Raw genomic sequence first — 16,290 nt, forward strand, 5'->3', positions numbered from 1 at the left:
GCATAGCATAGCATAGCACAGCACAGCAAAAGACAAAGACAGCGTGGACTTAGCACAGCAGCGCATAGCACAGCACTGAGACAGCATAGCACAGCACAGCACAGCACAGCACAGCACATAAGACAGCACAGCATAGCACAGCATAGCATAGCATAGCAGCACAGCAGCAGCACAGCATAGCATAGCACAGCACAGCATAGTATAGCATAGCACAGTATAGCACAGCATAGCATAGTATGGGCACAGCATTGTATAGTATAGTACAATAGTATAGTATAGTATAGTATAGTTTAGTATAGTATAGTATAGTATTCTATAGTATAGTATGGTATGGTATAGTTTAGTATAGTATAGTATGGTATAGTATAGTATAGTATAGTATAGTATAGTATAGTATAGTATAGTATAGTATAGTATAGTATAGTATAGTATAGTATAGTATGGTATAGTATAGTATAGTATAGTATAGTATAGTATAGTATAGTATAGTATAGTATAGTATAGTATAGTATAGTATAGTATAGTATAGTATAGTATAGTATAGTATAGTATAGTATAGTATAGTATAGTATAGTATAGTATAGTATAGTATAGTATAGTATAGTATAGTATAGTATAGTATAGTGTGGGATGGTATAGTATAGTATATTATTGTATAGTATAGTATAGTATAGTGTGGGATGGTATAGTATAGTATAGTATAGTATAGTATAGTATGGTATAGTGTGGGATGGTATAGTATATTATATTATTGTATAGTATAGTATAGTATAGTGTGGGATAGTATAGTGTGGGATAGTATAGTACGGGTTAGGATATGAATATTGAATTGTATAGCATGAATTGTAGGGCAGATTATGAATAAGAACATAAAAAATTAATACTACAATTCAATACATTCAGCTGCACACAGAGGAATGAACACACACACAGTGTTTGGAAATTTCAGCTTTATTTCATCCTACACACACACACACACACACACGCACACACACACACACACACACCATGAGTAAAGGAGCATGCAAATATCCATCGTTGGATAAACCCTCGCCCCTACATCAGGTTTTTTTTTTTTTAATTCTCATTCACATATGATTCATTGCTGTATTGTTGACTTGCATAGTTAAATCCGTAATTTAGGGGAAGGTTAGTACTGGAAGCCCTTTAACATTTCCTCCTGCATCAAATACATGCGTGTTTAGAGTGTCTACATGCGGCACACGCACAGAAAACAACAAGAAAAGAAATCTGAAGAATTAAATGTTTCTTTTTTAAAACAGATTTTTCCGTCTATTAACGTCTGTTAGCGAATGTTCAATAACACCAACATTCATCTATCCATAATTATAATACATCACCACCAGTCACATGACCACACAACGCTTGCTCATATGGAAGACTAGGATCTCTATTGTACGTTTATTTCTACATACAAAATGAAAGAGCTATAGAAATGATCAAACATCATAAGAATCTTTAAGGCTCTATGCTAGAACAACAGATATAAACCCACCACGATAAACACCGACACAAGAGTTAAACGAGCGAAAGCTCTACCAAAGCATGCACATGGTGGACTGCGACTCGCATTTATCTGCTTTTTTTTTTCTTTTCACTTCACGAGTCTACGAAGTCCCCAAAATGCTGCATTCCAACACAAAATTCATGAGGACTATTTTAATTTCCAAGTTGGGTTTCGTTTCAGAACACGAACTTAAAGTGAACAAATTCAAATAAAAGATGATGATGATAGATCTTCCTCAGTTAACTAAAGACAGCTTGCGGCATTAGTAACTAACTGCAGTCAAAATTCACACAGAGATTCGTATTCTAAAACAATAATAGTAATTCTAATAATATTGTGGTTGTGTACTGGAATAGAAAATATGTTTCTCCTTGTGAATTAAAACTAGCATTTCACTTCAGCTGTTAATGCAGGCATTTATCCTTTAACCTTTAAATTGTAGATTTAAGATATAAAATTGTGCATAAGTATACACCCCCCTTGAACTATCCTACATTTTCCTACATTTACAATTAGAAGCAGGAAGTGAAACGGACGTAATTGTGATAAATAAGCACAAAATTATTAAACAAATGGCATCATGAAGACGGAAGAGCGATCAAACACAAAGGTGGGGAAAAGTATTAGTTACGCTTGCGTATGAAAAAACCTTCCGATACCAGAGGAAGCTGTCCATAAAAAATGTGTGATCAGATAAAACACACAGACATGAGTGATGAAGCTGAACACCATGCTAACATCACGCTTCTCTAACACTACAAACTGCAGCTGCTCTGAGGGGGTGAATACTTACGCAAGCCATTGTAGCACTATCAGCTCTAACCACAAACAATCTTAACTTTACACTTAAGCTTAATGCAAGCTTTCAAATGTTCTTTATGTTCTATTTTTTCATATATCACATAAAACACCCAAACTAAGTATCGGAGAGCTTACTATCATTAATCAGAAGTGAATTCTACATGCTAACAACGATGTGTTAGAACTGGAAAAGAACATGGATGGTGATGTATTATTTATTACTGAGATTGTTGTTTATTAGAATTCAGGTGGTGTGTGTGTGTGTGTTTGTGTGTGTGGTTTTTATATGACATTGTGTAAATCTGTGTAAATTGTTTTGAACTGTTGGAGTTTGTTTTAAAGAGACATATTGTAAAAATTTGGTCTTTGGAATTTGGGCTAGCAGACAATACAGGGACTGGTCAGATAATTCTCATGGAGATGACAAAACCTTCTCATGGAGATTATGAACATTTATCTCTGTTCCCTTCCCCCTCCACGTAATCCAGTGTTTCTGAGATACTTAAACAGGTTCATGGGAAAATGAGCACACCGGAACGCAGCTCTCCTCGCCTCGCCTTCGTAGGATGGACTTTAATGCTGTGGTAAAGGAGAAACCCACGACAGACTGGATGTTACACCTGAATAACAAACTCGGGATTGGTGTAGGAAAAACCTTGGAACTCGTTCTGGTCCAAATTCATGATGAAGAGTTTGTCTGTTGGAGTGAGCTCCACCGCCATCTTGGTGAACTCCTTGTCAAAGTTGCTGGTGTCACGCCGATTTTTCTACAGATTTTCAGAGAAAGAGAGTTAAAGAGAGTTAAAGAGAGTTTGTTGTAATCTGAGCTTCAGTACTACACTGTTCTACAGCATGCTCTACAGTACAGTACTGTAGTGTATCTCAGGTTTGAATGGTGATATGAGGAAATTGGTGCTAGTCTTGACCGCTCTGACACTCGGAGTGAATTTGGTTACAATTTGGAGAACGCTCAATTTTACACCAAAAAACACCAAATCAAACTGGTTTCTTGGACGATTCTCCACTTTGAACCAAATTCACTCCGTGTGTCAGAGCGGTCAAGACTAACACTAGAGAGTTTGCCTATGGCATGGTCAGATTTTCTTCTGTGTTAGTCTTCATTGAGTTATTCACACAGTGTGTTGAGGTATTAATGACTAACACAGAAATGCAGTTAGTTTTGTCCTGTTAACCTCCTGAGATACAGTATATCATATATCATATATTGTATCGTATTGAATCATATATCATAATGTATCATATCATAACATATCATATCATATTGTATCATATATCATATCATATAGTATAATAACGTATTATATCATATATTGTACAGTTTCGTATGGTATCATATCGTATCATATCATATAATATATCATATCATAACGTATCATATATTGGTTATATTATTGATACGTGTTATATCATATCGTATTGTATCGTATATCATGTCATATTATATCATAACATTTGGGTAGCAGTCATGGGCGGGGGCCTTGACCACCCAAACTCTCTGGTAAATGAGAGGGTTGTTTCCCTGTGCCTTCGGGTCAGGGATAGGTGTCTCACTGTCGTTTCAGCTCAGAACAGCAGTGTGGAGTACCCAGCCTTCTTGGAGACCCGAGGGGTGCTGGAAGGTGATCCGACTGGGGACTCCATAGTTGTACTGAGGGACTTCAACGCCCATGTGGGCAACGACAGTGATACCTGGAGGGGCGTGATTGGCAGGAACGCCCCCCCCCCCCCCGATCTGAACTCATGTGGTGTTCTGTTATTGGACTTCTGTGCTAGTCATGGTTTGTCCATAACGAACACCATGGTCAAGCATAAGGGTGCCCATCAGTACACATGGTAGCAGGACACCATAGGCCAGAGGTCGATGATCGACCTTGTAGTAGTGTCATATGACCTTCGACCGTGTCTTGGACACTCGGGTGAAGAGAGGGGCTGAGCTGTCAACCAATCACCATCTGGTGGTGAATTGGATCCGCTGATTGTGGGTGTGTGTTGGGAACGTCTTGCTGAACCCTCTGTTATGGGGGTCTTCAACTCCCACCTCCGGAAGAGTTTCAACCAGATTCTGAGGGAGGTTGGGGACATTGAGTCTGATGGACCATGTTCTCCTCCTCCATTGTTGATGCAGCTATCCGGAGCTGTGCCTGTAAGGTCTCTGGTGCCTGTCATGGCGGCAATCCCTGAACCCAGTGGTGGACACTGGAAGTAAGGGATGCAGTCAAGCTGAAGAAAGAGTACTATTAAGCCTGGTTGGCTCGTGGGACCCTGAAGGCAGCTGATGCGTACTGGCAGGCGAAGCGTGCTGCAGCCCGGGTGATTGCAGAAGCAAAAACTCTCTGGGAGGAGTTCAGTGAGGCAATGGAGAAGGACTATCGGTCAGCCTCGGGGAAATTCTGGCAGACCGTCCGGCCCTTCTGACCGTTCCTCAGAAGGGGCGAGCAGATCTCTGCCAACACTGTTTACAATGGAGGTGTGCAGTACAGCAGTGTGTAGTACAGTGTGTAGTATAGTGTGTAGTACAGTGTGTAGTACAGTGTGTAGTATAGTGTGTAGTACAGTGTGTAGTACAGTGTGTAGTATAGTGTGTAGTACAGTGTGTAGTGTAGTGTGTAGTACAGTGTGTAGTACAGTGTGTAGTACAGTGTGTAGTATAGTGTGTAGTACAGTGTGTAGTATAGTGTGTAGTACAGTGTGTAGTATAGTGTGTAGTACAGTGTGTAGTATAGTGTGTAGTACAGTGTGTAGTACAGTGTGTAGTATAGTGTGTAGTACAGTGTGTAGTATAGTGTGTAGTACAGTGTGTAGTATAGTGTGTAGTACAGTGTGTAGTACAGTGTGTAGTATAGTGTGTAGTACAGTGTGTAGTACAGTGTGTAGTATAGTGTGTAGTACAGTGTGTAGTATAGTGTGTAGTACAGTGTGTAGAACAGTGTGTAGTATAGTGTGTAGTACAGTGTGTAGTACAGTGTGTAGTATAGTGTGTAGTACAGTGTGTAGTATAGTGTGTAGTACAGTGTGTAGTATAGTGTGTAGTACAGTGTGTAGTACAGTGTGTAGTATAGTGTGTAGTACAGTGTGTAGTACAGTGTGTAGTATAGTGTGTAGTACAGTGTGTAGTACAGTGTGTAGTATAGTGTGTAGTACAGTGTGTAGTACAGTGTGTAGTACAGTGTGTAGTGTAGTGTGTAGTACAGTGTGTAGTATAGTGTGTAGTACAGTGTGTAGTATAGTGTGTAGTACAGTGTGTAGTACAGTGTGTAGTGTAGTGTGTAGTGTAGTGTGTAGTACAGTGTGTAGTACAGCAGTGTGTAGTACAGTGTGTAGTATAGTGTGTAGTACAGTGTGTAGTATAGTGTGTAGTACAGTGTGTAGTACAGTGTGTAGTACAGTGTGTAGTATAGTGTGTAGTACAGTGTGTAGTACAGTGTGTAGTACAGTGTGTAGTATAGTGTGTAGTACAGTGTGTAGTACAGTGTGTAGTATAGCGTGTAGTACAGTGTGTAGTATAGTGTGTAGTACAGTGTGTAGTATAGTGTGTAGTACAGTGTGTAGTATAGTGTGTAGTATAGTGTGTAGTGTAGTGTGTAGTACAGTGTGTAGTACAGTGTGTAGTATAGTGTGTAGTGTAGTGTGTAGTATAGTGTGTAGTGTAGTGTGTAGTACAGTGTGTAGTACAGTGTGTAGTATAGTGTGTAGTACAGTGTGTAGTACAGTGTGTAGTGTAGTGTGTAGTACAGTGTGTAGTACAGTGTGTAGTATAGTGTGTAGTACAGTGTGTAGTGTAGTGTGTAGTGTAGTGTGTAGTACAGTGTGTAGTACAGTGTGTAGTACAGTGTGTAGTACAGTGTGTAGTATAGTGTGTAGTGTAGTGTGTAGTACAGTGTGTAGTACAGTGTGTAGTATAGTGTGTAGTACAGTGTGTAGTGTAGTGTGTAGTGTAGTGTGTAGTACAGTGTGTAGTACAGCAGTGTGTAGTACAGTGTGTAGTATAGTGTGTAGTACAGTGTGTAGTATAGTGTGTAGTACAGTGTGTAGTACAGTGTGTAGTACAGTGTGTAGTATAGTGTGTAGTACAGTGTGTAGTATAGTGTGTAGTACAGTGTGTAGTACAGTGTGTAGTATAGTGTGTAGTACAGTGTGTAGTATAGTGTGTAGTACAGTGTGTAGTATAGTGTGTAGTACAGTGTGTAGTATAGTGTGTAGTATAGTGTGTAGTGTAGTGTGTAGTATAGTGTGTAGTACAGTGTGTAGTATAGTGTGTAGTGTAGTGTGTAGTATAGTGTGTAGTGTAGTGTGTAGTACAGTGTGTAGTACAGTGTGTAGTATAGTGTGTAGTACAGTGTGTAGTATAGTCTGTAGTACAGTGTGTAGTATAGTGTGTAGTACAGTGTGTAGTACAGTGTGTAGTATAGTGTGTAGTACAGTGTGTAGTGTAGTGTGTAGTATAGTGTGTAGTACAGTGTGTAGTACAGTGTGTAGTATAGTGTGTAGTACAGTGTGTAGTACAGTGTGTAGTATAGTGTGTAGTACAGTGTGTAGTACAGTGTGTAGTATAGTGTGTAGTACAGTGTGTAGTACAGTGTGTAGTATAGTGTGTAGTACAGTGTGTAGTGTAGTGTGTAGTACAGTGTGTAGTACAGTGTGTAGTACAGTGTGTAGTATAGTGTGTAGTACAGTGTGTAGTATAGTGTGTAGTACAGTGTGTAGTATAGTGTGTAGTACAGTGTGTAGTACAGTGTGTAGTATAGTGTGTAGTACAGTGTGTAGTATAGTGTGTAGTACAGTGTGTAGTATAGTGTGTAGTACAGTGTGTAGTACAGTGTGTAGTATAGTGTGTAGTACAGTGTGTAGTACAGTGTGTAGTATAGTGTGTAGTACAGTGTGTAGTATAGTGTGTAGTACAGTGTGTAGAACAGTGTGTAGTATAGTGTGTAGTACAGTGTGTAGTACAGTGTGTAGTATAGTGTGTAGTACAGTGTGTAGTATAGTGTGTAGTACAGTGTGTAGTGTAGTGTGTAGTACAGTGTGTAGTATAGTGTGTAGTACAGTGTGTAGTATAGTGTGTAGTACAGTGTGTAGTACAGTGTGTAGTGTAGTGTGTAGTGTAGTGTGTAGTACAGTGTGTAGTACAGCAGTGTGTAGTACAGTGTGTAGTATAGTGTGTAGTACAGTGTGTAGTATAGTGTGTAGTACAGTGTGTAGTACAGTGTGTAGTACAGTGTGTAGTATAGTGTGTAGTACAGTGTGTAGTATAGTGTGTAGTACAGTGTGTAGTACAGTGTGTAGTATAGTGTGTAGTACAGTGTGTAGTACAGTGTGTAGTATAGTGTGTAGTACAGTGTGTAGTATAGTGTGTAGTACAGTGTGTAGTATAGTGTGTAGTATAGTGTGTAGTGTAGTGTGTAGTACAGTGTGTAGTACAGTGTGTAGTATAGTGTGTAGTGTAGTGTGTAGTATAGTGTGTAGTGTAGTGTGTAGTACAGTGTGTAGTACAGTGTGTAGTACAGTGTGTAGTATAGTGTGTAGTACAGTGTGTAGTATAGTGTGTAGTACAGTGTGTAGTACAGTGTGTAGTATAGTGTGTAGTACAGTGTGTAGTATAGTGTGTAGTACAGTGTGTAGTATAGTGTGTAGTACAGTGTGTAGTATAGTGTGTAGTACAGTGTGTAGTACAGTGTGTAGTATAGTGTGTAGTACAGTGTGTAGTATAGTGTGTAGTACAGTGTGTAGTATAGTGTGTAGTACAGTGTGTAGTATAGTGTGTAGTACAGTGTGTAGTACAGTGTGTAGTATAGTGTGTAGTACAGTGTGTAGTACAGTGTGTAGTATAGTGTGTAGTACAGTGTGTAGTATAGTGTGTAGTACAGTGTGTAGAACAGTGTGTAGTATAGTGTGTAGTACAGTGTGTAGTACAGTGTGTAGTATAGTGTGTAGTACAGTGTGTAGTATAGTGTGTAGTACAGTGTGTAGTGTAGTGTGTAGTACAGTGTGTAGTATAGTGTGTAGTACAGTGTGTAGTACAGTGTGTAGTGTAGTGTGTAGTGTAGTGTGTAGTACAGTGTGTAGTACAGCAGTGTGTAGTACAGTGTGTAGTATAGTGTGTAGTACAGTGTGTAGTATAGTGTGTAGTACAGTGTGTAGTATAGTGTGTAGTACAGTGTGTAGTACAGTGTGTAGTATAGTGTGTAGTACAGTGTGTAGTACAGTGTGTAGTATAGTGTGTAGTACAGTGTGTAGTATAGTGTGTAGTACAGTGTGTAGTATAGTGTGTAGTACAGTGTGTAGTATAGTGTGTAGTATAGTGTGTAGTGTAGTGTGTAGTACAGTGTGTAGTACAGTGTGTAGTATAGTGTGTAGTGTAGTGTGTAGTATAGTGTGTAGTGTAGTGTGTAGTACAGTGTGTAGTACAGTGTGTAGTACAGTGTGTAGTATAGTGTGTAGTACAGTGTGTAGTATAGTGTGTAGTACAGTGTGTAGTACAGTGTGTAGTATAGTGTGTAGTACAGTGTGTAGTATAGTGTGTAGTACAGTGTGTAGTATAGTGTGTAGTACAGTGTGTAGTATAGTGTGTAGTACAGTGTGTAGTATAGTGTGTAGTACAGTGTGTAGTACAGTGTGTAGTACAGTGTGTAGTATAGTGTGTAGTACAGTGTGTAGTACAGTGTGTAGTACAGTGTGTAGTACAGTGTGTAGTACAGTGTGTAGTACAGTGTGTAGTATAGTGTGTAGTACAGTGTGTAGTACAGTGTGTAGTATAGTGTGTAGTACAGTGTGTAGTATAGTGTGTAGTACAGTGTGTAGAACAGTGTGTAGTATAGTGTGTAGTACAGTGTGTAGTACAGTGTGTAGTATAGTGTGTAGTACAGTGTGTAGTATAGTGTGTAGTACAGTGTGTAGTGTAGTGTGTAGTACAGTGTGTAGTATAGTGTGTAGTACAGTGTGTAGTATAGTGTGTAGTACAGTGTGTAGTACAGTGTGTAGTGTAGTGTGTAGTGTAGTGTGTAGTACAGTGTGTAGTACAGCAGTGTGTAGTACAGTGTGTAGTATAGTGTGTAGTACAGTGTGTAGTATAGTGTGTAGTACAGTGTGTAGTACAGTGTGTAGTACAGTGTGTAGTATAGTGTGTAGTACAGTGTGTAGTATAGTGTGTAGTACAGTGTGTAGTACAGTGTGTAGTATAGTGTGTAGTACAGTGTGTAGTACAGTGTGTAGTATAGTGTGTAGTACAGTGTGTAGTATAGTGTGTAGTACAGTGTGTAGTATAGTGTGTAGTATAGTGTGTAGTGTAGTGTGTAGTACAGTGTGTAGTACAGTGTGTAGTATAGTGTGTAGTGTAGTGTGTAGTATAGTGTGTAGTGTAGTGTGTAGTACAGTGTGTAGTACAGTGTGTAGTACAGTGTGTAGTATAGTGTGTAGTACAGTGTGTAGTATAGTGTGTAGTGTAGTGTGTAGTACAGTGTGTAGTATAGTCTGTAGTACAGTGTGTAGTATAGTGTGTAGTACAGTGTGTAGTATAGTGTGTAGTACAGTGTGTAGTATAGTGTGTAGTACAGTGTGTAGTATAGTGTGTAGTACAGTGTGTAGTATAGTGTGTAGTACAGTGTGTAGTATAGTGTGTAGTGTAGTGTGTAGTACAGTGTGTAGTATAGTCTGTAGTACAGTGTGTAGTATAGTGTGTAGTACAGTGTGTAGTACAGTGTGTAGTATAGTGTGTAGTACAGTGTGTAGTGTAGTGTGTAGTATAGTGTGTAGTACAGTGTGTAGTACAGTGTGTAGTATAGTGTGTAGTACAGTGTGTAGTACAGTGTGTAGTATAGTGTGTAGTACAGTGTGTAGTACAGTGTGTAGTATAGTGTGTAGTACAGTGTGTAGTACAGTGTGTAGTATAGTGTGTAGTACAGTGTGTAGTGTAGTGTAGTACAGTGTGTAGTACAGTGTGTAGTACAGTGTGTAGTATAGTGTGTAGTATAGTGTGTAGTACAGTGTGTAGTATAGTGTGTAGTACAGTGTGTAGTATAGTGTGTAGTACAGTGTGTAGTATAGTGTGTAGTACAGTGTGTAGTACAGTGTGTAGTATAGTGTGTAGTACAGTGTGTAGTATAGTGTGTAGTACAGTGTGTAGTATAGTGTGTAGTACAGTGTGTAGTACAGTGTGTAGTATAGTGTGTAGTACAGTGTGTAGTACAGTGTGTAGTATAGTGTGTAGTACAGTGTGTAGTATAGTGTGTAGTACAGTGTGTAGAACAGTGTGTAGTATAGTGTGTAGTACAGTGTGTAGTACAGTGTGTAGTATAGTGTGTAGTACAGTGTGTAGTATAGTGTGTAGTACAGTGTGTAGTATAGTGTGTAGTACAGTGTGTAGTACAGTGTGTAGTATAGTGTGTAGTACAGTGTGTAGTACAGTGTGTAGTATAGTGTGTAGTGTAGTGTGTAGTACAGTGTGTAGTACAGTGTGTAGTACAGTGTGTAGTATAGTGTGTAGTACAGTGTGTAGTATAGTGTGTAGTACAGTGTGTAGTACATTGTGTAGTGTAGTGTGTAGTGTGTAGTACAGTGTGTAGTATAGTGTGTAGTACAGTGTGTAGTACAGTGTGTAGTATAGTGTGTAGTACAGTGTGTAGTACAGTGTGTAGTGTAGTGTGTAGTACAGTGTGTAGTACAGTGTGTAGTATAGTGTGTAGTATAGTGTGTAGTACAGTGTGTAGTATAGTGTGTAGTACAGTGTGTAGTACAGTGTGTAGTATAGTGTGTAGTACAGTGTGTAGTACAGTGTGTAGTACAGTGTGTAGTATAGTGTGTAGTACAGTGTGTAGTATAGTGTGTAGTACAGTGTGTAGTACAGTGTGTAGTATAGTGTGTAGTACAGTGTGTAGTATAGTGTGTAGTACAGTGTGTAGTACAGTGTGTAGTACAGTGTGTAGTATAGTGTGTAGTACAGTGTGTAGTATAGTGTGTAGTACAGTGTGTAGTACAGTGTGTAGTACAGTGTGTAGTATAGTGTGTAGTACAGTGTGTAGTATAGTGTGTAGTACAGTGTGTAGTACAGTGTGTAGTACAGTGTGTAGTATAGTGTGTAGTATAGTGTGTAGTACAGTGTGTAGTACAGTGTGTAGTACAGTGTGTAGTATAGTGTGTAGTACAGTGTGTAGTATAGTGTGTAGTACAGTGTGTAGAACAGTGTGTAGTATAGTGTGTAGTACAGTGTGTAGTACAGTGTGTAGTATAGTGTGTAGTACAGCAGTGTGTAGTACAGTGTGTAGTACAGTGTGTAGTACAGCAGTGTGTAGTACAGTGTGTAGTACAGTGTGTAGTATAGTGTGTAGTACAGTGTGTAGTATAGTGTGTAGTACAGTGTGTAGTACAGTGTGTAGTATAGTGTGTAGTACAGTGTGTAGTATAGTGTGTAGTACAGTGTGTAGTATAGTGTGTAGTACAGTGTGTAGTATAGTGTGTAGTACAGTGTGTAGTATAGTGTGTAGTACAGTGTGTAGTATAGTGTGTAGTACAGTGTGTAGTATAGTGTGTAGTACAGTGTGTAGAACAGTGTGTAGTACAGTGTGTAGTGTAGTGTGTAGTATAGTGTGTAGTATAGTGTGTAGTACAGTGTGTAGTGTAGTGTGTAGTACAGTGTGTAGTATAGTGTGTAGTACAGTGTGTAGTACAGTGTGTAGTGTAGTGTGTAGTACAGTGTGTAGTGTAGTGTGTAGTACAGTGTGTAGTGTAGTGTGTAGTACAGTGTGTAGTATAGTGTGTAGTACAGTGTGTAGTACAGTGTGTAGTATAGTGTGTAGTACAGTGTGTAGTATAGTGTGTAGTACAGTGTGTAGAACAGTGTGTAGTACAGTGTGTAGTGTAGTGTGTAGTATAGTGTGTAGTATAGTGTGTAGTACAGTGTGTAGTGTAGTGTGTAGTACAGTGTGTAGTACAGTGTGTAGTGTAGTGTGTAGTACAGTGTGTAGTGTAGTGTGTAGTATAGTGTGTAGTATAGTGTGTAGTACAGTGTGTAGTGTAGTGTGTAGTACAGTGTGTAGTATAGTGTGTAGTACAGTGTGTAGTACAGTGTGTAGTGTAGTGTGTAGTACAGTGTGTAGTGTAGTGTGTAGTACAGTGTGTAGTGTAGTGTGTAGTACAGTGTGTAGTGTAGTGTGTAGTACAGTGTGTAGTGTAGTGTGTAGTACAGTGTGTAGTACAGTGTGTAGTGTAGTGTGTAGTACAGTGTGTAGTGTAGTGTGTAGTACAGTGTGTAGTACAGTGTGTAGTGTAGTGTGTAGTACAGTGTGTAGTGTAGTGTGTAGTACAGTGTGTAGTATAGTGTGTAGTACAGTGTGTAGTACAGTGTGTAGTACAGTGTGTAGTGTAGTGTGTAGTACAGTGTGTAGTGTAGTGTGTAGTACAGTGTGTAGTACAGTGTGTAGTGTAGTGTGTAGTACAGTGTGTAGTGTAGTGTGTAGTACAGTGTGTAGTACAGTGTGTAGTGTAGTGTGTAGTACAGTGTGTAGTGTAGTGTGTAGTACAGTGTGTAGTACAGTGTGTAGTGTAGTGTGTAGTACACACCCAGTGTACATGTCCTGTAACTGGAATCAGACAGTAAATGTTTAGATCTGAGTCTCACAGCTTGTGTTTTCTGAGTGTCTCAGCTCTCAGGTCTGACAGGACTGAGGTAAGTGCATGAGTGTGTTAACACACAGGGGTAAAAACACACTGAGGATGTTCAATTTTTTGCCCCAAAAAACACCAAGTCAAAACCATTCTATCATTCAACTTCTCAGATTTTAACTAAATTCACAGTTACTTTGTGTAGTTTTGTTGTATTAACCTCCTAAGCTGAGACACAGTATATTATAGTGTAGCCACAGACACATAATAATAATAATAATAATAATAATAATAATAATAATAATAATGAATCCAGTGGGTCTTGATGCATGATTGTGTGACTGAAGTGTAATTTTATTAATCTCACTCTTCTCACTCTGCTGTAGAGAAATCTAATCTAACTGTAATAAAAGTGCTGTTAGTTTCTTTATAAAATACCAACATACAGATTAAACATCAACACTGATGCACATGATGTTTACTCCATTATTAGAGAAAATAGAGAGGTATGGAGATGTAATCATTCCCAGGAAGTGTACAGCTGATTGGTCATGTCCTCACCTGTATTTATTTTTGCTTTTTAAAGCACTTCCACATCCAATTCCAAAAGTTTTTGTTTTGTGAAACTCAGAACGCACTAGAGATCATTTTCTTTCTCTGTTCTTTAAATAATTTACCAGGCAATAACGAGTAAAAAGTGTAACTCTGAACCAGGAGATGAATTTATCCACCAGCGTTACTGCTGTTGTACTTCATCTGCAGGGTGCAGGAAGTGCTTGGCCCCGTAATTGCTGCTGGAGCCTACATTTCTTATCATTACTATAATTACTGCTGGAGACGTTTTTACGGTGTTCCACCAGGATCGACACTCTGGCCCCTCCTGTTTTCTTGCATGTGCCACCTTCAGGTCAAACGGACTCACTGGATTAAACGATGATTAAGACCAATCAGGTAACGCTCAGAACATGAGGAACAACGTGTCAGATTTTTTACTGACGCTCACAGACTCCTACCTGTGTCCAGAGCTCACAGGAGCACGCTTCTCCTGCACGCCCTCGGCCTGGACGCTACGCAACAGCTGATTCCAGATGTTCTCACAAAAATGAAAGGGGGCATTTCTCTCACAGATGTATAGCCACACACACACACACACACACACACACACACAGATATGCTTTCACATTTACTACAACTGCCAGCAGATGGTCTTGATTTGTTGGTGTCCTTAAGGCCACTTGTATATATGTGTGTGTGTGTGTGTGTGTGTTGGCATCCCTATATACTGCTGCATGGATGTGAGTGCTGAAAGGAACATCTGGATTACATGTTTGTTGTTTGTTTTTTTGCTGATTCTGATTCTTTTATAATCTGTTGCAGGTTTTATTAATGACCTTAATGACCGTGGCGCCGTGTGCACAACCTCTAACGAGTTCTAATAAAAATGTAACTTACAGACTGTTTTAACCAGAGGGCGGAGCCTGGATGAAACAGATGTGTGTCTTAGTTACATGTGATTCTCATGAACTTCAGAGACATGTACTTGTGTGATAATGTTTTTTTTTTAAGATATAAATAACTGTAAGCGTATCATCTTCAGAGACATTTATCTATGCAAATATTAGCAAAACATTGTTTATCTGTGTGAATTTCACACTCTGACTTTACATTACTCTCAAAAATACAATTCAGAATAATGAATTCAATGTGTGAGAAAATCAATCAAAAAAAACAAAAAAACAAACAAACAAATAAATAAATAACAATGCACTGGATCAAGTGTTATTTTATAATGATGTGTATGAGAGTGGATTGTGTTTAATGAACCCAGTGGTTAGATTTATTTACTTCAACTCTGACAATCATCTTATTCACATCATCGTTATATATTCATATTTATGATTCATTTTTCCATTATAAACTGTTTCTCAGTACATTTGTCTGCGGAGAGCTCTGTCACAGTCAGCATTTTCTATCCCTGAATCTGAGTCTATGTGGTCAGTGGGTGAGCCGCCGGACTCGGCATCACTTTCCCTGGTCAACGCTGTAAATCAGGGCGTAACAGTGAAAAGATTTCAACGAATTCATGCCTTTATTTTGTTCCATGTTTAGCTGGTCACTCAGTGAGACTGCTTCTGGGTAAACGCAATAGACAACACATTATTATTATCACACAATAACAATGTGCTGTATGTCCCAAATGCTTTTCAGTTTATGTGAGAAACAACAAAAAAACAAAACAAAACAAAGAATATTCATAGACTTTATATTTATATTTATATATATTTATGTATTTAAAATGTAAAAGGTACCGTCTGGTCACAGTGGATTGATTTCCTCTCATTTGAAAGACTCTGAGGGCTTCTGGTTTTTAACAGGAGTTATAATCATCTACTACACAGATTCATTTATTTGGACTAGCCACAAAAAGATATGTTCTTGTTTCTTTTTTAAACATTATATCACTAATAATAATAATAATAATAATAATAATAATAATAACACTCTGGGGACTGAGAGAACGATTGAAGAGTTGTGGTGAAGGATGAAGGATGGATCCTTACTTCCAGTTTTGTGTCCAAGTTCCTGCATCAGGTCTGATGTTCACAGCACTGACTGACAGGAAGCAGTGATTACCCCCCCCCCAAAAAAAACACAAACAAACACAAAACAAAAACAAAAAACAAAACAAAAACAACAACACTGTATACCTGATACACATGTTCTGAGAGATGGAGGAAATCAAAATCAAAACTAAAAATAATAATAAAATAACAGTACCCCGTCCCTGAGGAGCGGTTTGAGAATCACTGATGTAAACCTAACTACATTACACAGGACCGACGCCCCAATCCTGTCCAGACTCCTGATTTTGGCACAAATACACAACGAAATGAAGAGCTAGCGTCCGTTTGTGTATGTACATGCTGACGCTGGGCCTCATTTATCAAACTTTCAGCGAGCGTCTGTAAATATAACGTTTGGCTGAGGTAAAAATCCCTGCCAGATTATCTGCTGATAACATGATAAATAATAATATACAACTAATCAGCGTTGATCAAGTGTGTTTCCACGGCTCATTTACATGTAGCCACGCCCACAAAACTCCGGAAGATTCCAGTAACGCGGCTCCGCCACTGACGCCCGTTAACTCCGCCCCCCTTTTATACAGCGCCGTCACTTGTCCAGATGGAACAGCTAGCCTCAGATCGTCATTTCTACACAATAACTCAGATTCAGCGAGCGAGTTCAACTCGTCTGGGTAGAACATCACAGACACACGTTTTGTTTTAAGTGATTTGAAGTAAATTAATATTCATGTTAGTTTATCATGTGAATTTACACAAACT

At 38.9% G+C, this 16,290-nt stretch overlaps 1 protein-coding gene across 2 annotated transcripts in view; it reads right to left on the bottom strand.

Annotated features, from left to right (window-relative positions):
• Positions 1 to 1,041: 1,041 nt before the first annotated feature.
• The window catches only part of prkcba (protein kinase C, beta a), a 52,675-nt gene continuing 37,426 nt past the window's right edge, over positions 1,042 to 16,290 (bottom strand). The window contains exon 17 of one of the 2 annotated variants that reach the window (XM_058380171.1): positions 1,042 to 3,096. In XM_058380171.1, the coding sequence (XP_058236154.1) occupies positions 2,944 to 3,096 (153 nt within the window). In that variant the 3' untranslated portion in view covers positions 1,042 to 2,943. Of the gene's footprint in view, positions 3,097 to 15,194 lie in introns of those variants that run through there. The other variant, XM_058380170.1, reaches the window with a different exon arrangement.

This window comes from Hemibagrus wyckioides, linkage group LG26 (genome assembly GCF_019097595.1).
Source record: "Hemibagrus wyckioides isolate EC202008001 linkage group LG26, SWU_Hwy_1.0, whole genome shotgun sequence".
Lineage (NCBI taxonomy): Eukaryota > Metazoa > Chordata > Actinopteri > Siluriformes > Bagridae > Hemibagrus > Hemibagrus wyckioides.